Genomic DNA, 22,186 nt, shown 5'->3' on the forward strand with positions numbered 1-22,186 from the left:
TGAATTTAATCACTTTACCACCACTACCACCCCCTCCTCTGACAGAAAAATTGCAAGCTTGCTGCCCCTTTTGCCGAGTGATATAAATGATTGATAATTTTACAAACGAAAATGGATATCAGATAAATTCATTGAGACATTGTGCTTTGGCTGCTTTGCACCACATGTTCTTTCTCGCATATTTGCTATCAGTATTAATTGAAATGCCAACAATTAAAGTGTTACTTTAATTTATTCGTAGTTCAAACATAACTTGTTACATCGGAACTAATCTCCAAGTCTCTGGGTAATTGAATTGATGGCCTCATCCATGCCTCAGTTAGGGCAAAGAACATGGGTTTAAACTAGTTAAATCCCACTGAATTCAATGGTCCAAATGATATTAAGGCCACAATCCTATGCACACTTACACAGGAGTAAATCCTGTTGAAATCAGAGGGCCTTCTGAGTAAATATGTTTAGGATTGCACTATGGATCATCTTTGGCTTAACCTGGGTGGGGAAGAATCATTTCGTTCAATATCTTGTATAGTTGTATTTACAGATCACAATTCACTGACCTTTTCTTGGTAATAATTAATTCAATTAACAGTGGAACATGTTGCTGAAATCATTACGGAGATTCCACCTGATGATACAGCTCTTCCTTCTTCAGCAGAAGAAAGGATTATGGAACTGATGCTAGGGAAGCTGCCCAGTACTGCAAACAGTATGAATTCAATAACAAAGTAAGTCCCTCCTGAAAAAGGAAAAGGCAAGTGGTGAAAGGCCCTGCTTCCTTATTACAATGATCCACTATTTCTTGATCTGGAAGATGCTGATCTTGAGCAAAAGAGATTTTTTTTCTCACCTTGAATATAATAAAACATGAAAAAAATAATCAAAAGTGCAAATCATAGATTGTTATTTTGCTTTTGTAAATAATGCAAGAGCTCAAGGGTGCAAGTTTAGCCAGAAAAAAAACCTATGCTAGTTTAGCCAGAAAAAATCCCTATGCTAGTTTAGCCAGAAAAAACGGCCCTACAATCCCCAGCATTCCTCAGCCAGACATGCTGGCTTGGGAATGCTGAGAATTGAAAGGCTTTTTTCTGATTAAACATGCATAGGATCGCACCAGAAGTGAAATAATAGGATGCAGCCCCTTTTAAAACACCTGAACAATTGTCTTTATATAAAGGTGGTTCATTTTGGCAGAGGATTTCTCAGTCTCAGATTACAGAGGACACAAACCCCTCCAAGTTCTGAGAGTTAGGTCATTCAGCTTGCTGATAAATCTCTATTCGGAATTAATCTAATTTTAGACAATAATAATATAGGTAGATTTCAATTTTGCATAGCTGGGAATATACATTTCAGATTCGGTCTGTGGAAATGGCAAACACGATTAAACATTATAGACTAAAGCCTGATTATTGCAATTGGTTTTATTTTACATATTTTCTTGTAAAAAAAATACAGTTGTAATGACTTTTTAAGTGTTCATATGAGTCTCAGTAATCTTCCATTTAACCTAGATCAAAAACAAAGCTCTCCTTACTGGTTTAATACAATCTAAATATCCTTTGGCTGCAAATGTCTGCAGCTATACTTGTAATGTGGTCCATTTGCATAGCTTCTGTTTGCAGAAGGGCCACAAAATCCTTTTAGCGCACCAGTCTATCTAAAAGAGATTCACAATGGTTATTATTCATTTATTATTGGTAGTATTTATTTGTGTTTATTGGTAGTATCTTCAGCTAAAAAAGGCTCCCAGAGCAGCTTACAAAGCTCCATAATAACACAGTCCCAATCTGTAGGCTTCTAGTTTAAAAGACACAAGGGAAAAGGGAGTGGGAGGGAGGAGGAAGAAGAAAATGAGCACACTCTGGCACTAGTCATTTATTACTTGGGGGAATAACCCAGATGTGTGGTTAGTGTACTACATCAGCCAGACTCAACCCTGTATCCTTCAGGTGGGTGGACAATTGGTCTCATTATTCCCAGGCAGCATTGCCAATATTCATGCTGGCTGAAGGTGATGGGAGTTGTAGGCCTCCATATCTGGTGGGCACAGGTTGAAGAGGGCTTTACTTCATGATAGAATCTGGTTCCAGTTCATGGTCAACCACAGGGCTCACCGAACAGGCTCCTATCTCTGATTTGATCCAGATGTGCTACAAGCAGGCCTGTGTTCCCCTGCATGTTATTTCTCTTCTAGAATGCCATCTGGGGAGGCCATCATTGAAGGAGCCCCCGTGGAAACCTTTTTGACATAGGAATGCTTTCAGGTGGGAGAAGTGTTGCGCCAGTGAGAGGACTCTGGGTTGTACCCAATGTTAGTCTTACTTAGAGCAGACCCATTGAAATGACTAACATTAGACAAAACCCTCTACTAGTCTTCTCTCTATCCTGTTCCAAAGAGTTGTTATCATAAATGAGATAAGAATTGTAAAGTGTGCCGACACCGTAAAGAAGTACAGGCGTGGGAATAACGAATAATAATTAACAGCTGAACACTCTGTCCATGTCGTGGTGAAACTTTCACTTGTGACCTTGTTCTTCCCAATCTGGTAGGTTTCCTCATCATCAGAGTTCTATGACCTTCAAGAGAAGCTTAATGCTCTCCAGCAGACATGGGATACGGCGCAGGCTGATCAAGCAACTTGGGGAACACAAGCGAGTCTATCAGTGTAACATATGCAGCAAACTGTTTCAGAACAGCAGCAACCTCAGCAGGCACATCCGCTCCCATGGTGGGTTTAAATGCAGCCTGATTTCGTTTTCACAGCTCCCTTGACTAATGATTATGGTGCTCTGTAATCCGGCAAGCAAAAGGGAACAGGATTCAGTTATGGGAAGCTGAGGGAGTACTTTGTTAGAGCAGTGGCAAAGTTTCACCAGTTACGATAATGGAGTGGTAAAATAGTTTGCCAGAAGAACCTTCTTCTGCCCAGTTTCAGGCGCTCCCCCCTCCCACTGCAGCCCTGTAAGATGCAGCCCACAAGTCCCCCCTACCCTGTGAAGTGGGTTTTGGGGGGGTGCAGGGAAAAGGAGGGGCAAGAAAAGAGTTGTTGCGCACAAGATTGGATATCACCCTATATGTTTCCCCCCCAATAGGGTAATATGCTTCTAAAAATACTTATATAATGTTACTACCATTTACAGAGCAGTCTACTCAGAAGTAAGTCCCATGGAGCTCAGTGGGACTTACTCCCAGGTTAATGAATGTAGGGTTGCCAACTCCATGATGCTGCAATTATGTACTTTGTAAAATGTATTCTGCATTTGTATTTTCCGGTGATGTTTGTTTACCCTGCAATGATATCAGTGGTTTAGAACTTCACTTCTCTAGGAAGCGGAAGTAGTACCAGTGGTAGCAATCTGAATGTTTTATTTGCATTATACCAAAGCAGGATCAAACTGATAACTAGGAGCAGCTCCAATGCAATATGATAACTGAAGTGTCTCTTCTAGATTTGGGAGAGTATATGATAACTATGTGGTCCCATGTAAACATGAGACCAAAGTGCTCTTAGTTATTCCTGAATTTTCCGGATTGAGAAGCAGATGACTTGACTCTGTCTTGTTGTGATTGACCCTTCAGGCGACAAGTTGTTCAAATGTGAGGAATGTGCTAAGCTTTTCAGCCGAAAAGAGAGCTTGAAGCAGCATGTTTCGTACAAACACAGTAGGAATGAGGTTGGTATGGGTCTCCATCAGCAAGCTATGTGTGGTTTGGGGGGTGGGGAGTGGATTATGCAGCCATATTGGGCAGCATCTGGGGATGGACCTTCTCCTGGTCATACAGAGCAATCCAATAGGGACAGGGGAGAAGGAAGAAAGTGTCAGAGGACCCACTACTTCCTAGGTTCTGCCAGGCTTGCACCAGTGGAGAAAAATGGGAGGGGGGGTCATATCTTTTCCTCTCCCCCCCCCATTTTCTTTTCCTTTTTGTTTTTTGTTGGTTTGGGGGTGTTGGGGGAGGTGTTAACTTTTCTTTCCTGTTCCTCACAGTGGGAGAGAAATAATGCCAGAATAGTTTCCCCTCATTCCCAGGGGCATAACAGGGGGACGGAAGGGCTTTGGATTTTGTGGATGAAAAGCCTCCCTTGATCTGTCCAGAATTTGCTCCTGAAATGCCTCCTTTCCAGCTTCTTCACTGGCAGAGTTCCACCAGCAGAGAAGCAGCAGTGGTGGACCTTCCCAGTGCTGCGTGGAGGACGCTTGCAAGGACATCCCTCCTTCTCCATGGGCAGACAGGGAGTTTTGCTTTCTCGTGTAGCACCTGGGACGTCCTCTCAGGGACTATAGGATTGTGCCCACTGTTGTTTTTTCTTCAGATATGTCTGGCTCCTCTACTTTTGCAAAAGCTTAGAAATAACCCTACAATTTAAAAGTGTCTGATCCTCTGTGAAATAATTTGGGACTGGGGGATACCAGCTCTATCATGGGAGCAAATTAAACAGATTAACTTTAATGTACAAACTTCATATGTATGGACATATTTCTTCTGCTTCCTTTTGAATTTTCTCCTTTTATTTCCTCAGGTTGACAATGAGTACAGGTACAGGTGTACTATATGCGACAAAGCTTTTAGGATAGAGAGTGCATTAGAGTTCCACAACTGTAGGACAGGTACGCCAATAATCAAATTATTTTCTATGATTTTATTTATCTAGTAAGGAGGAAATAGTAAGATTCATTTGTCATTCCATTTGTACTCTAGAAAAGAATTATAAAATTGGCATAACCAGTGAAGGTGGAATAATTCAAAGACAATTTCACCTAAATGTCCTCTTTAGTTCCTTCATGCACATAGTTCTTACTGATATGAAGTACCCACAACATTCTGTCCCTGCAAAGTGAGATAGGAGAAGGCTGGTGTAGTTGCAGTATGGCAGTCTCTTCCCTTCAGATGGGGAGTCTTCAGACTTGCTAATGAACCTGTGCTGCACCTGAGTTGGCAAACTCAGGTTTAACATCAGGTTGGAATAATCTTTTGGATTGTCTCAGGGTTAACAACACCGTCAAATGAGTATTTAGAACTGCCACACTCAAAATCCTTGTTAGCAATAGTGTTGATTACTCATCCCAAACTGCTGCCCTCCCAACATGTTGGACTACAGCTCCCATTATCCCCCATGATCACTACCTCTGTGGGGTTATGGGAGTTGTAGTCCAGCACATTGGAAGAATACCAGGTTGGGAAGGGCTGACTCAGGCTGTTCCAAAACATCACACTGGCTCACCAGGATAGATTAGCACAGGATCGCCTGTGTTGATATGCACTCCAGGTATTTGGTATTAAAGTCTTTGAATGTGATTGCAACTGGCATGCCAGGCAGTATCTCCCACACTTACTCCATTAAAGAAGCTAAGGTAGATGGCAGTCGTACAAACTAGCTCCACTTGATGCTGTCAGAGCGATGTATCACTTTGGGATCAAGGTGTTAGTATTTAATAATGGTAGTGCTTGTTGGTTTTAAGAGACAGAACTGTTATATTCTTAAAAATTTCTCAGTAGTAAAAACAACAACCCCAAAAACAATTTAGGCTACTTATTCTTCTTACCCTTTTCTTGCAGATGACAAGACGTTTCAGTGTGATATGTGTTTCAGATTCTTTTCTACGAACAGCAACCTCTCAAAACACAAAAAGAAACACGGGGACAAGAAATTTGCCTGTGAAATCTGCAACAAGTTGTTCTACCGGCGGGATGTCATGTTGGATCACCAGAGGCGACATCTGGAAGGTAAGTACATTTGTGATGGATCTCTTCGTGGAATTGTCCACTCAGATTGGGATTTTGAGCAAGCATTTTCCTTAGGTTGATGGTAATCATTCCAAAACTGGAAAGATGGCACACTGAGGCTGGTTCTTTTTGTCATTCCTGGTAATGAACCACTAGAATAGATTGCAAGAAGGCTTTGAACCATTCAGATGTAGCAGTCTGTCTAAAGGTTATGGGCTAAACTGCTCCTATGTTGGATGAGATTTACCAAGTGCTCATGAAGACCTCTTTTGATATTACAATCTCTCACGTGCCCTTGAGTTGCATAAAGTTTTTGCAAGAGTTCCTGTCTTCCTTGTACATATGGAAAAAAGAAAAATTCTTATAACAAAGCTAACATAACCAAGAAATAAATATGTAATATATCCATATTGACAATTTACTGCTAAATAGGCATGTATTACTATAGAGTTTGCAGCTGATCAGATGCTTGTTATTAAATTATTGCTGTTTATTTTGGAGAGTTCAAAGAGATGGGTGCAGACAGATCTGACGTTGAATGTAATTACTTTTGCCCTCCTGGGAAAAAATGGCTGGATAGAATTTCTTTGAATAGCATCGTTCATACTCTGTTACTCATGCAAGGCAGGTGGCTACTAGGAGGAGGGCTTTCTCTGTTGTGGCACCCTGGTTGTGGAATGAGCTCCCCAGAGAGGTCCGCCTGGTGCCTACACTGTGTTCTTTTTGCCACCAGCTACCTTTTTATTTTCTCAGTATTTTAACACCTAATTTAACTTAAATTTAAATTTTGCTGTTTTAATTCTGTATTTTAATCCTATATCAATTTCTGCTGTGTGGCTTTATCCTGGTTGTGCTTTTTATATTGTATTTTTTATTTGGGTTTTTAGACTGTTGGCTGTTTTATTATTATGTTCCTCACGGTTTTAATATTTGTGAACCGCCCAGAGAGCTTCAGCTATTGGGCAGTATAAAAATATAATAAATAAATTAATAAATAAAACAAATAAGGGTCTAAGCTCCTTTTCTGCATGGGAGCAAACAGCCGACGGTGGAAGTGAAGTACCTTTCTGTTGAAGCCAGTGTAGGGAGTAATTTGGTGTGAACACACCAGTTCCTTGCAATATCTTCTCAACCATTTATTCTCTAGTTTACCCAAGAGCTGAGATTACTAGCCTCTGTGTATTCTGACAGCTATAAATCAAAAGACTAAAAAGTAAACTTTCAATATATTTTCATCATGTTTTAATCATTGCTTATTTGTTATCCTTATAAATTCTACAATTCTGCCCTGTGTGTGGAAAGGTAGGATTCCTCATTGCTTCAGCCAGGAGCCCTTTGCATTGACCTGGTTTATTTTTATGTATTTATTTATTGCATTTCTATACCGCCCAATAGCCGAAGCTGTCTGGGCGGATCACAGCAGCTTAAACATGCCACGGTTGTCTTATTTAAGCCGCAGCAAGTGCTGGACACCATTTGCATAATTACCCACTTGTCGGATCTTCCGAACGGGGCAGCATGACTTCTTTAAAGGGGAAACAATCCTCAATAGCAGGCCATGGTTATTTGAGGGTTGCTTCCCTCTCGCAAGCCGTTCCACCCAGGTTCAGATGACCCAACAAGCTGTACCCAAACAGGTCATTAGGCAAATGGCTGCTGGCCTGCGCACTGTTGCTTTAAAAAAAGGACATGGACAATTGTATGCTAATGTAAATAAGTAATTTGTTGTTCCATGGTGAAGAGTGTTAACACTCTGGAGAGCTGAGTTACATTTGTTGATCCCATGTGCTACCATGGATAAGGAGTCAGAATTACACGTGAGAGAGCAAAGTTTGAACTTGTGCACAGTTACGATGTTCAGATATATGGCCCCAGGCAAGGTGCTACCTCATAGCCCATGAATGCGCAGATTTAATATTAAGCAAACCTGATTATGCAAAGGGTGTCATTTCCAGGCATTGTTGTTGTTGTTTGATCAGGTTTTTATTCATATGAAAATATATTGAAGTGGAAAACATGGTTTATTTTATGTTTGTCCCTTTTTCTTTTTCTTTTTTGATGGGAACGATTACCTTAAGGAGTGAGGCGTGTAAAAAGGGAGGACTTTGAGCACAGTGCAGAGAGCATGGTCCGCTACAAGAAAGAGCCTTCCGCGTGCCCTGTGTGTGGAAAGGTAGGATTCCTCATTAGTGGAACTTTTGGTTTGGATTCTGAGGACCAAAACAGACAAAACTTTAAATCCATATCTAGTAGCTACATCGTTGTTGTTTTTCATGTTTATTCTAGAGTAGGTGCAGGGCTTTTGGGACGGCTTTTAAGACCTGGATCAGGCCCCCCTTTAGAGTATTTTTTAAAAATATAGCTGCTAGATACAGATTTAAAGTCATGTCTTGGTTTTGAGGGCCTGCTCATGCAGAGGTTTGTCACTGCTTCAGTGCACTAATTAAATATTTGTTATCCCTGAATGACATACAGCAACTGGCAAAGCCTGCCAGTCTGGATTACTGACGTGAAATCAACCCAGGCAGCACAAATCCAAACAGAAGAATGTTGTGTGAAACTGCAAGCGACTTGATCACCCTTTTCCTTGGGTCTCTGATTGAATCTCTTGGATCTCATTGGCAACGAACCAAAGTGACAGCAGAAGGAGCTCCCACATGCCCATAGGCCCAGTGGCCCTCTGACACTCATAGTTCAGCTCCAGGTTTACATGTAATGACCAACCATGGGTTAATTAACCCATGGTTGGTCTAGGTTGTGTGGGAACGAACAAACACACTGCCTCCCACCCTCTTGCTGCTTCTGCTTTGTATCCAGTTTAGATACAAAGTGTCTTTTAAAACTCAGCTAAAAACTTTTCTTTTCCCTATAGCCTTCAAATATTGAGTTTGTTCTGACTCTATACTGTTAGCTTCACCCTACCCGGTGCCTGTTTACACTTCCCTGTGCCTGTTTGCATTCTCCTTCCCTCTTTATTGTTTACTACAACTTATTAGATTGTAAGCCTATGCGGCAGGGTCTTGCTATTTACTGTGTTATCTGTACAGCACCTTGTACATTGATGGTGCTATATAAATAAATAAATAAATAATAATAATAATAATAATAATAATAATAATAATAATAATAGAAAACATCCCAGGGACAACCCATCCCTGGCTTGTTCTGCGAACACTAAACTCTGAATTGTTTTCACCTCAACAACCTAGAGTTCTAGGCTCACATGCCACACTGAACAATCCAGGAACAGGAAGTTTCAGGGTTGTTTGAGAAACCGGTTGCAAAGCAGAAGCAGTGAGCAAACAGGAGGCAACAGCATGCTTGGTCACACACAGCCCCAACAACCCATGAGTTATACAACCCATAGGTTATCATTACTTGTGAATTGGGTCAAAGTGTCATGATAAGTTTACCGCTTAGTCTCATATGTTGAATGTTTTCCGCCTGTTTTCTTAAGACACGGGGGGAAAGAAAACGTATATTCCTGCACCAGAAAATGTATATATTCAAATAAAAAAGTTTTAAAAATGACCCATATTACAGTTGATATTTTGAACTCAAAGTATAGGAAAATTATTCCACTGAGATTCCAACATAGCTGTCTTTTGCCTGTTTTCTCTAACCAAAATGAAGTTTGTTAGACATCATTCTTTTTGTAGTATACACAATGGCTGGCATCCAATGAACTACTTTAGCCATGCAGAAGAACTAGGGTAGGCCCACTGAGACTTTTCATTTACACAGCAGACTACCATACTGTATTACAATCTATTGGGGGGAATCTCCTCAGGTTCAAATCTCCTCAGGGTTGGCTTGTGGCCTGGTGGACGACTGTTTAAGAAGCACCAGCTGAAAGTGCAGAACTAATCATGCAATGCTTTGCATTGTGGCCTATGACCTGTTTGGCCCTTTCATTGACACTACAGCCTTACACAGTCAGGCTATAGTGGATTCCTCATTAATTCCTCATTATTCCTTGGTCAGCTATAAAGAACTTTGCTGAAATGAGCACATCCTCTGTTGACTCAGTTGTGTGCTTTCAAAGCTTGAGTTTTGCTTGAATTATCTTGGAAGAAACTTTAGGAAATTTTCCTTGGAAGAAAAAAATAGGAAGACATGGGACAGAAATGATCTTTTTTAAAGCTATGTCCCAAAGCCTAGAGCTACGCCAGTGCACAAAATATTGGACTCAGAATTAATATGTATGCAGTACAGTTCTGGGCATGTTTATTTGGACGTAAGTTCCAGTTAATTCAATGGGGCTTACTCTCAAGTACATATTCATAAGATTACACTGCTCGGTATGTTATGTCCTCCAGAAGTGGTCTTAGGCAAAGCTGCTTCTCTCAGCCTTAGTTCCTATTTTTAAAAGAGAAATTAATGGTCAGTTCCTACATCAGGCATAGGCAACCTAGTTCCCTCCAGAGGTTTTTTGGGACTACAACTCCCATAATCCCTGACCATTGGCCATGCTGGCTGGGACATTTGGAAGTTTAATCCAAAACATCAAGAGGGCACCAGGTTGCCTACGCATGATTGTATCATAAGGTTGCTATGATAGACACAGTTATGATAAACTCTGTACAATACATTGTAAATAAAAAGTGCTATAAAAATGACAAAATTCAAGAGAGAGATGTAATCAGTTTTGCCTAGCCTGGGATTTGGAAATGAAGTTTCTGAGATAAACTGGAAAGACTTGTGAATAATTCCATATCTTGTGTCATTTCAGAGCTGGTTTGTTCAGGGAGGAAGTTAGGCCTCCATTGTCACCTAACTTCAGTTTAAGGAATAAGCAAAGATAGCTTGCCTCTCTCACATTTAGCAGGCCACAAAATTAATTTACGGACCTTTCCTTCTCCAGATATTTTCATGTAGGAGCAACATGAACAAGCATCTCTTAACCCATGGCGATAAGAAATACACCTGTGAGATTTGTGGCCGTAAATTCTTCAGGGTAGATGTGCTGAGAGATCATATTCATGTTCATTTTAAGGTACGATGTTTAATACTTGTCAGTGTGCAATGTGATTTGATTCAAGGCTGCAGTTGAACAGGGGGAGGAGGGAGCTACCAAGAACTGGGAAAACTTGAAGAATGAGGCTGCATAAGAGCACCACTGCCTTGATTGGTTTAGCAAGAAATGAAGGCTGAAGGGCAATTCTGAAGGCACAGGGGAGCCACGGCAGCCAAGGGGCACTGATTGCTTCAGTTTAAGATTGAATGATGAGCCATACCACATATTAAGGGGCTGGAGCATCTCCCCTACGAGGGAAGGTTACATCAACTGGGATTGTTTAGCTTGGAAAAGAGGAGGCTAGAGGGAGACCTGATAGAGATGTACAAAATTATGCATGATATGGAGAATGTGGATAGGGAGACATTTTTCTCCCTCTCTCAAAATACTAGAACCCAGGGTTATCCCATGAAACTGATTGGTGGGAGATCCAGGACGAATAAAAGGAAGTCCTTCTTCACACAGCGCATAGTTAAATTATGAAACTCACTACCACAGGATGTAGTGATGGCCACCAATTTGGATGGTTTTAAAAGGGGATTGGATAAATTCCTGGAGGCAAAGGCTATCAATGGCTACTAGCCCTAATGGTTGTGTGCTATCTCCAGTATTTGAGGCAGTAAGCCTGTGTGCACCAGTTGCTGGGGAACATGGGTGGGAGGGTGCTGTTGCACCAGGTCCTGCTTGTTGGTCCCTGGCCAATGGCTGGTTGGCCACTGTGCGACCAGAGCGCTGGACTAGATGGACCCTCGGTGTGATCCAGCATCAGGGCACTTCTTGTGTTCTAATGGAGGGTTTAGTAAAACCATTATAGCTGTGTTGTTTGGTTGGATGAGATTTTGAGTTTCCACATCCGCTTTGCATAGGACATAGCCATAATGGATGACCACCAGAGGGAAGAGTTCATTGGAAAAATCGGCATCTCTTCAGAGGAAAATGATGAAAACTCAGATGGAAGTGTGGATTCTGAGCCTCACAAGTATAGCTGCAAAAGGTGCCAGGTAGTTTTACTCCTTTCAAACATTTTGCAGTTGGATAGGGAAGTGGGAGAGTTGCCGTGAGAAAGGCCCCAAAATAGTAGGCCACATTAATCCAGAGATCTCTCTCTGTTCTGGTGTGCATACGGCGCTCTGCCACACGCAGCTTTCATTTCAGTGGAGGTAGAAGATCTGAACATGCAGGAAAGAAATGCATTTGTGAAGGTGTGCTTCGTCTGTTGAAATAAACAGGGCAGATGCTGCAGACTGGAAATCTCCATGTGTGCATTACAACCCACCCACCCACCCCCACCAGAAGAAATCACGGGGGATTTTGTGTGTGGTGCAGATTGAGGGATTGAACTGAAGTGGGCAGATCGCCTGGGTCCCTAAGCCACAGGTCAGCAAATCCACCACCATAGTGCGGGTTTTAATAATTTTTTTATTAAAAAAATCCTATTCCGATTCAGCACCAACTCCCCTCAAATTTATTGCACTCTGAATAAATTCAGCTGTGTTTTGTTTAACTTTTTATTTTTGTTTACGTTTTTATTTCCACACAAGAAAAATAGCATTAAAAACCTAAACAGGAGTAAGAGGTAAGAGTAACGAATATTAAAATAATCAACATACACAGCACATAACTTTACAGATGCAATTACTAGACGATATCTTAGATTATCAAAATAAGGTGAGACAGCTCTGTTAGTCTGGTACTAGGTATAATAGGTTTATTATACCTATTCATTATAATAAGTATAATAAACCTATAATAATGAAACAGAGTTCGGTCTAGGCAGATATGAATCTTATTACGTTATTTTTGAATGGGCTCTGGACTTGAAATATTTTAGTCAGGCCTGGGTCAGAGAAGAGTCGTGGACTTGACAGCAATAGTAGGAACAGGGGACCCGAAGGGAGAGAAGGCCAGTATTATGTCCAAGGCTATTTTTAGCCTCTAATAGATTCTGTTTCCATATTTTCATACCTTTCCCCACAAATAAAAAGAATAACAGAACTCCTGTTCATTCTGTAAGTAATTAAAAGGTTTTTTTGCCTATGCCATAGCAGCAAATAAGACCAAGAACATTCCATTTGGGTCCACGCGTGCCCTTCTGTGAACAGAAGGGACTCCGATCAGGTGGAAGCTCATACTGGAAGAAGGAGGGAGGCTATTTTTGCCAATTCCCCATCCAGCCATCAGTGCCACCTCCAGTGCTGTCCCGGGGTCTCCCAATCCTCCAAAGCAGCTTTTCAAGGAGCTTCAGAGGGAGGAGGAATTGAGGAAATGTGAGCAGACCTCTGTTCAATGCAAGTCTGGATCTAATATGTTTATGAATAACAAAAGTGCTAATGCAGGATAGTGAAGTGCTTGCCTTTTTAAAAAAGACAAAAGCAGCAAGTGCACAGGTCTGTAGAACGTAGCTCCTGAGTTTTCCATCATTGCGAAGGGCATCCCTCATCAGCTTTCATTTGTTTAAGACTGCTCCATTTTCACTCGCGGCTTTGTTTAAAAGTCCTGCCTGCTCAAACCTCTCAACTTCATGAATGTGAGTGGTTGTGAAAGATCTTTTGCCAAACATGAAATGTGCTGCTGCCACTTCAGGCCATTTGAGAGGTACGATGTATAAATAGGAATTGTGAGAAGCTGCCCCCAATCTGAAAATAAAAATGTCAGTGTTTGGAGGACATTTTGCCCTGTCCAAAAACTGCCTGAAAGTGTTAATAACTTGGTTTGTGTCAAAGTCCCATCTTCCATAGAGTGGAAGGTAGGCTTTCCGAGCAGTGTACAAAAACCATAAAAATACAATAGGTATACAGTGTTAAAAGTTTTTAGGTAAAAGTGCAGTATGTGAAATTCACCCCTGATATGTCCACTTCCATTACTTCTTCCCCCTTGTTTCTAGGTCACAATGCTGCAGTGACAGTAGAAGCCACAAATGGCAGAATTTCCCAGTCAGGGCCAAGAGTCTAAATGTAGAAACCTTCCCCACCCCTTCTCTGCCAGTGCTGCCTAGACTTTCCTGTCTTTAGGTCTCATGCATAGTTTTGTTTCAGACCTACTTTGTTCTTGGGGCCTTTCTTCAAGTCATCCATTGTTTCCTCAGATTCCTGCTTTTTCAAGCCATTCTTTACTTTGTCCTAATTCCTTTATTCATTCTGTCTCTAGATAGCCTCCTCAGCACATCTTTCTCCCTTTCCCTACAACATACAGTCCCTCCTCATCTTAAGGGCTGTGAGGTTTCTTCAGAGCACCCTTCCTCAATGGTCCCTTCTTGCCTCCTATTTGTTATCTTGTCATATCTCGCCTCCTACACTTCCTTCAGATTCTTCTTTCTCAGTCAATTGCCTATTCTGCACCTTTCCTTCAGCCTCCTTGGCTATGGAATCTTTGCCCCTTACCCAACCTTTGAGAGGTATTCCAGCCAAACTGGCAATGTTTCCTTCCCTCACAGATGCTGGACTGCAGTTTTGTTCCTTGAACCACTGAGCATCAACTCCAGTAAACAGTGGCAGAGACCACTGCCGCATGTACAACACAACAGAGAGTATTTCTGATTGTTGGCTACTTTTACTATTTATCGAAAAGTTGCATTAGCTTAGTAGTTGCTGTTTCTCAAGATGGGTCCCCCTCTCCCCGGTGTGGTGCATTCACTGTTGTTTCATTCTCCAGTTGACGTTTGGCCGAGGAAAAGGGTACTTGAAACACATCATGGAAGTTCACAAGGAGAAGGGCTATGGCTGTAGCATCTGCAATAGACGCTTTGCTTTGAAGGCAACTTACCACGCGCACATGGTCATTCATCGGGAGAACCTGCCTGACCCCAATGTGCAGAAGTAAGCAGATATGCCTAACAAAACTAAATCAGAACTGAGAGTTGTGTGTGAGTAAATCTCACTAAAGTCAGTGTGACCTATGCTTGAGAAACTGCAGGCAGGATTGCAACCTAAGAACTATTTCTCAGAGACAGTGAGGAAACCTTAGCAAAGAAGAGCAGTCAGGAGCAAACATGGCAGGCCTGGGGAACCTCAGGCCCTCCAGATGATGTTGAACTTCAGCTTCCATTGACTCTCACCACTGGTCATGCTGGCTAGGGCTTATGGGAGCTGGACTCCTACAACATCTTGAGGGCCACAGGTTCCCCAGCCCTGACTTGGCATTGACCTGGGACTTCTCCTAGGAAAGTAACTTAGGTGGTCTGGCACATGGGCTTTAGAGGCAGAAACCCCTGTTTCCCCCTCACTACTCTGTAGAGAGGGTGCAGATTTCAAGTGTGATTCAATTAATCGCACAACAAGGGCAGCAAAAGAAGTTGGGCAATGCTCCTTCCCGAGTTACTTGGAACTATTATGAATGTGGAGGCACCACCTTAAACTTCAGTTGATGTCTGTGTGTGAGGTGTGGGAGAAAGAGAACGAGAAATAGCAGCTGCCATTTCCAGGTCACATGTATGAACACGTCTTCACTCTGGTTTTGTCCCAGTTAATTTCTTGTGCCGTGGGAATTCTCTTACTTCATAGAAAACTGTGAGGAAAAATACCCCAGCATAAGAACATTTAAAAGAGAGAGGAGGTGATGTTTTCTTAGTATTGATTTATTACATTTCTGTGCCGCCCAATAGCCAAAGCTCTCTGGGCAGTTCTCTAAATGGATAGGCTAAGAAAATATGTCTGTAACAAATGTTAAAAACTATGAATCGCTATACAACATAAAAACCCTAAACACAATATACAGCAAAATGCAATGCTCATCTGTAATCTACAGAATATTTAAGAACAAAAGTCTTGAACCTATGAGTCTGTGCAGGAGATCTTCTAGTCGGTAGATGGACAAACACAGCTAGGTTTTCTCCATAATTCCAAGGAACATTGGTATTATTTTAAAGAACTGTTTCAAATACTTTTTTTCCAAAGAAAAGTACTCAATTGAGAGTGTAGATTTTCAATTCATCAGAAAAAGGATGTCACTAGCTGATCTTTATTTCCTATTTTAGATATATCCATCCATGTGAAATCTGTGGAAGGATTTTTAACAGCATAGGGAATTTAGAACGGCATAAACTTATTCATACAGGTAGACTCCTTTTATTACTGTTCTCTTAATAACAAAGATTTTGTTCTTCTTCTGCTTTTTAATTCTGTAATTGAATTCTATGCGTTGGGAAATAGATTGTAATGATTCATTCTATGATGAGAAAATTCTACTGAAACCCCTTCAATTGTATGTTTTTTCTAGGTGGGGGTGGGGTGGGGATCCCTCAAGAGAGAAAAAACGCTCCCAATTGCATGAGCCCATAGAGCGGTGGTGGGCAACTTGTGCTTCCGATGTTTTGACCTACAACTCCCATGATCCCTCACCGTTAGCTATTCTTGCTAGAGCAGATGGGAAGTTGTAGGGCAAAACATCTGAAGAGCCACAAATTGCCCCTTCCCTTCATAGAAACTATAAAGTAGGCACAATTTGCAAGAAGCCCCAACCCCTGCTGGACATCGCACCTTGTGTTGCCCGTTGGGTGGAACTTTTCACACCTTTTGCCTCTTCACTGTGTTGTTTTCCTCCTGGCAGGAAGGAGTGGTGAGATAGCTTAAGATAGGCAGAGGTAGACAGGAGTCATAGGGGGAAAATAAACACTGCCTCACCCTTTGCTGGAGGAGGTGGGGAAATTGGCTCCCTCTTCTCTAAGGACTACCTTAGTGGGTCATTCTCACTGGACAGGGATTTCCCATCCCTCCAGGGCAGAAGCCATTTCTTGGTCACTTCTGTAGCCTCCAATGCGGGACACAGTTTAGTGCATCTCTGGCCTTTTAAAATATCTCCCATTGTTTGCTGCATTCACCCTAATATTGTTCTTTTCATTCCTCTCTTCTCCCCTCCCCTCTCATTTTGTTTATTTGTCACCACTGTTATTTGCATCTCGACACACTTTCCAGCTCTTTTTACCGCTATTCAGAGGTTCCTTTGCACTACAGCTGCCCTTTTCTCTGCTTCTATCTGATTTCACACTTCTTCTTAAAAAACCTTTGCTTTGAGAGAGGGAGGGCTGGCTGCTTTATAAAAATTCTGAAAGGGGTGTTTTGGCATTGTTATTGTTTAAAAAAAAACTTGCACATGAAACATGTGTTTCCCCCTTTGATCATTTGTTCAAATAACAATTTACTTTTCTTTCCTTTTTTTTAAAGGTGTAAAAAGCCATGCCTGTGAACAGTGTGGTAAGTCGTTTGCAAGGAAGGACATGTTGAAAGAACACATGAGAGTCCATGACAATATTCGAGAGTATCTGTGTGCAGAGTGTGGCAAAGGTATGAGCATCCCTTTATTTCCCTAAATAACTTTAGTGCTCCATAAAAAATACTTGTTTCAGAACATGAATCTTCATTGATCATTAGTGAGTCCTCCATATGGATGAGCAAGTCATGTGGTGCTATAAAGCTGGTGGCTTTATTTAATCATTGGTTATGCATATGTTTCCATAAACGTAAATGAGGGATGTTATAGCAGTACCTCAAATGCAGTATGAAATTTACCACTGTTGATGATGATGCATTATTCATGCTCTCTCTCATACAAGTACCAGATATGATACAGAATCAGAAGTAATGTGCTATTCACTTACCACCAATGACCTGTGGGCATCTTTGGCTGTAGAAATACTTTTCCTAGTTACAGTTACACTTACTGGTAATTACAGTATTACTTTGCGGTGTACCATCTCCCAAAGAGTGAAAAACACCTGTGTAGTGGTTATAGTGTATGTAGACTAAGACAAGGAATACGTGTGTTCAAATCCACTTGGTGTCATAAAGCTCACTGGATGACATTGGGTAAATAACTAACTCACGGCCTAATCTAACTCACAGGGTTGTTGCAAGGATAAAAGGAAGGAGCAGAACTATGTACATTGCCCTGAATTTTGGTGGGGATAGGGAGGCAGAATAAAAATGTAAATTATAACTTTGACAGAAGTAGTTGCTAATATGCAACCTAAGCATCTTGAACACTTTTATGTATTTCAAAGGGAGTCCCATTGACTTGACGGATCCTCTTTTAAGTTTTTAGATTAAGCAGTTAATTGGAGGGCAGTATCCAACAGTGTCCTACTAGCGCAAATGATGTTGTACTAGCAGAAACTGGGTTCTGAATTAGGTGCAAGGGGAGAATCACAAAGCGATGCACAAACACTTTCAGGAGTGGGCTATGGGCAAAACCAAAACATTCAGTGGAACTCTGCTAGTGCTGTTTGAGTTTGCAGAAAGATAATACTGGATACTGCCCGGAATGTTTAAAAATATGTATATATTGCCCCATCTTACATGCAAGGCAGCTTAAAATGCCCATTATTTGTTTTTAAATTGTATGAATCGTTTTTTAAAAAATTATGAACATAGACTCCCCTACATTTTGCTTGTTTGCATCAACATGCTAAGTTTGTTTGCTTGAGTTTTCTGCAGCTGTTTGCTCTGCAAGCCCCTGTCTGCAATGCATGTGCTGTATTGCATGCATTAGTCAGCGTGTGAATGTTCTTGCCTTGTGGCAGTGTGGTTAGACTGGGCTTTTGCTGCTTTGTCATTCAGTGATTGTTTTCTGCTTCATTTGAATTCCATGGAGCAGCCTTAAATGCTGTAAATTACCTCTTAGACCCTAGGCTCTATCTCTAAAGACGAGCAGAATCTTTTAAATAAATGAACATGTGCGCAAACTCTTGCTTAGCTTCATAATTCAGCTTTGGAAGTCCCATTTCAAAGCCTCCAGATCTTTTATTGCCCTACTTCATGGGTCTTTTGAAAACTTAATATGGATTATTTTCTAAAACAAGATTGTAGCCCAAAAGTATTTTTCAACCAAATTGTACAAAATGGGTGTTTTATTCATTTTCCCTTGGAGGTGGTCATTGGCTGAAAACCTTCTCATGCGCAGAGTCTTTTTCCTTGTGCATGACTTGAGCCAAGGGTGTTGAAAAGTCTTCTTCACGAAGCTTTAGCCTCAGCTTTATTCTTCCCAGGCATGAAAACAAAACACGCACTGCGCCACCACATGAAGCTTCATAAAGGGATAAAGGAATATGAATGCACCGAGTGTCATCGGAAATTTGCGCAGAAAGTCAACATGCTTAAGCACTACAAAAGGCATACAGGTGAGTACCATGGAGAGGAGGTCCACGGGCTCTGCAGAGTGAACCTAACCACCTGGAAGTCTATAGCGCAGGAGTAGGCCGCCTTTTAGGGCCATGGGCTCATTTGGCAATTTGAGAAACTCGCCTGGGCACCACCTCAAAATGGCTCCCATGGGAGGCCTGACAAAGGACAAGCAACCTGTTCAAAAGACTGAATGCAAGTCAGAAGTGGGATCTGAGTCCCAACACTCCAAACAACTTGTTTGAACCCACAGTTTTCCAGCAGAAACCAATTTCACAGCAATTCCAGCTGCCAGTAATAAAATGTTACTTTAAAACATGGGAGGGGTGGGGCACCAAGAAAGGTGCCCACAGCAGACGGTGGAGTCCACGGGCACCATGTTGCCTACCCCTGCAATATGTCCTGCTGTTCTCTAATAAATTGCATTGATGTCAGCTATTTCTTACAGCCCAGTCCTATGCACTGTTTCCTCAGGAGTAGCCTTTGTTAACAAATTCTGTTTTACTTATCTCTGTGAATACTATAGGTATAATTTTAAGGCTGAATACAATGGGTGTTCTGGTGGCAACCTGGAAGTGGCCTTCTTCATGGCATCCTTACACACACACACACACACACACACACACACACACACACACAGAGCTTTGTGGAATGCCCTCCGTCTTGATATGCGGGAGACACCAACTGTGTCATGTTTTAGGCACCGCCAGTTAAATACCTACTTTTTCCCCTGACTGATTGTCCTGTCCAGTTTGTTAATTCTTACTTCTCTGATTTTAGATGTTTTAATTGAAGATACATTTTTTTTAAAAAAATGTTTTAATTGGACATTTTGGATTTTAGGTTTTTGCATTGTAAACCATTTTGAGATGTCCTTTTAGATATAGTCAATCGATCTATAAATTGATTAAATGAATAAATTGGGTTGCAGCCTTAGTTCTATACATAGCTGCACTTTTCATGGTCAGCAGTTTCATATGGAAACTGCTTTAAGCCCCTTCGTAGAATTCCCAGCTTCCTGCGGAGAAAGCCCATGTCAATCGATAGATGCAAGTGAGTAGCAAAGTCACATCCATAGAGGTTGATGCAGGTATCACTGCTAGCCTTTTTTTTAAAAAAAAAGTACCAAGCACATTGCTGTAATTTTGTCCAGCATCTTTTACAATTTAGTGGGTGGAGAGCTGAAATCATAGAATCATAGAATAGCAGAGTTGGAAGGGGCCTACGAGGCCATCGAGTCCAACCCCCTGCTCAATGCAGGAACCCACCCTAAAGCATCCCCGACAGATGCTTGTCCAGCTGCCTCTTGAAGGCCTCTAGTGTGGGAGAGCCCACAACCTCCCTAGGTAACTGAATGGAATGGCTAATAAGGGCAGGGAGCTGGAGGAAGATAACTGCATTTTTGAAATATGTAAATTGTGGAGTCAGAAGTCTTGGTGCTTATAAAATGAAGAACAGACATTTTTCCCCCAAGAAAAACAGCAATGATGTGGGTTTTGTCAATAAATTCCATTTGACTTATCTGTGAATACTAGCAGTATAATTTTGGGGCTTCTGAGACCTATCACACGCCCATTGGCTTATGTGCAAGCAAATAACCCTATTGGAGCTTGCATTGATTTCTGGAATAAGGTTATCTTCTGTCAGCCCAACCTGTGCCAAAGGTGTTATTTATTTGTTTATTTATTTCAAAGATTTATATAACACCTTTCAGAAGAGCTTCCATGGTGGCTTGCAAAGACAAGTTATACATAAACGAAATATAACCCACATGTTAAAAGAGAAAAATATATGAAAATATATTTAAAACACCTAGAAGATATATAGATACCTTGCACCAAAATCTGATCATAACAATGTTGGTGCCAGGTGAACCTCTTTGGGAAGGGAATTCCACAAATGGTGTGCTACTGCTGAGAAAGATGTGTGTGTGTGTCTCTCTCTCTGTGTGTGTCTGGTTGCCACCCGCCTTCACTCAGATGGCGGGGACACCTGGAGCAGAACCCCTCAAGATAACCTCAATACATGAGAAGGTTTGTATGGGAGCATGAGTTCCTTTAGGTACCTCGTCCCTAGGCTGTACAGGGTTTTAAAAGTAGATGCCAACACTTTGAATTGTGCTTGGAAACAGAAAGGAAGCCAATAATACCAACGAGATAGGTTGTCTGGTTGTGGTTTTATATTGTATTTTATATCATGCTTTTATGCTGTTTGTTTTATACTTTGAATGGTTTTAATTTTTGTGAACTGCCCAAAGAGCTTCAGCTATTGGGCAGTATAAAAATGCAATAAATAAATAAATAGTTACCAGCAGGTCTCAGTCAACAGCCTAGCAGCTGTATTTTGAACTAATGTTTCCAAAGAGTCTTCAAATTCACCCCTATGCTCAGTGCATTACAGTAGTCAATCCTAGATGCTACCAGACAATAGATAACTATGGCCAGGCTATGTCTGTCCAGCTGGTGCACAAGCGTACATTTATGAAAGGAACCCCTTGTCACAGAGGCTCTCTGGGCCTTCAGTCACAAAGCTGGATCCAGGAGTATCCAAGACTTCACACTTGATCCTTCATTCTCTCACCAGAACAGGTTGAACTCCATCTTTCTAAATAAACAAACCAGCCGGCTACCACTGGTTCAGCACCTTCATGTCACACTAGAATGCAGTGAATAAGAGAGAGGGAGAGGGAGGGAGGGAGGGAGAGATGGTTGTCATCTGTATACTGTTGCAAGCTTACCCCAGACCCCCATATGACATCTCCCAGTAGTTTCACATAAATGTTAAATGCACAGGGGACAATATAGAACCCTGCAGAACCCCATAGCATAAATGCCAAAGCGACAAGCAGTAGTGACCCAGCACCATCTTCTGGATTCACCCTCTTGTTTGCATTAGCTGTGCTGCTTTGTAAACACTGGGATAACTTTGGTACTGAAGGAATAACTAACAGAAGAGATTCCTTTTCTAACACAGCATTTCATATTTGCCATAAGACTCTTCGAGAGGCAATTATTTTGGTACTTAACACAATTTCTAATCAGCAGGGATCAAAGATTTCATGTGTGAACTCTGCGGGAAGACCTTCAGCGAGAGGAATACAATGGAGACCCATAAACTAATTCATACAGGTAAATGCTTGATAGAACTATATGCCATTAATTCTAAAAAAAAAACTTGTTTAACATAAAAAGCTGAGAAAAACTTAGAATCGCACACTATGGATTTGATGAAGTAGAATCAAAAACGTTTGCTGGGGTGGGCAGGCATTTACCCCTGAAGGCCACATTCAGTCACCGATTATCCAGCAAGAGCATAATCCCCTCTCAC

The 22,186-nt window shown here is 41.5% G+C and overlaps 1 protein-coding gene across 1 annotated transcript in view; it reads left to right on the forward strand.

The window, feature by feature from the left end:
• PRDM15 (PR/SET domain 15) overlaps positions 1–22,186 on the forward strand; it is a 50,208-nt gene that overhangs the window by 20,729 nt on the left and 7,293 nt on the right. The window contains exons 8-20 of the mRNA XM_063126601.1: positions 593–728; positions 2,554–2,732; positions 3,584–3,678; positions 4,527–4,614; positions 5,564–5,731; positions 7,810–7,904; positions 10,596–10,727; positions 11,615–11,749; positions 14,400–14,563; positions 15,721–15,800; positions 16,907–17,026; positions 18,727–18,858; positions 21,901–21,987. Coding sequence (XP_062982671.1) covers positions 593–728; positions 2,554–2,732; positions 3,584–3,678; positions 4,527–4,614; positions 5,564–5,731; positions 7,810–7,904; positions 10,596–10,727; positions 11,615–11,749; positions 14,400–14,563; positions 15,721–15,800; positions 16,907–17,026; positions 18,727–18,858; positions 21,901–21,987 — 1,611 coding nt within the window. The remainder of the gene's footprint in view (positions 1–592; positions 729–2,553; positions 2,733–3,583; positions 3,679–4,526; positions 4,615–5,563; positions 5,732–7,809; positions 7,905–10,595; positions 10,728–11,614; positions 11,750–14,399; positions 14,564–15,720; positions 15,801–16,906; positions 17,027–18,726; positions 18,859–21,900; positions 21,988–22,186) is intronic.

Source organism: Elgaria multicarinata, chromosome 5 (assembly GCF_023053635.1).
Source record: "Elgaria multicarinata webbii isolate HBS135686 ecotype San Diego chromosome 5, rElgMul1.1.pri, whole genome shotgun sequence".
In the NCBI taxonomy this organism is placed as follows: Eukaryota; Metazoa; Chordata; class Lepidosauria; order Squamata; family Anguidae; genus Elgaria; species Elgaria multicarinata.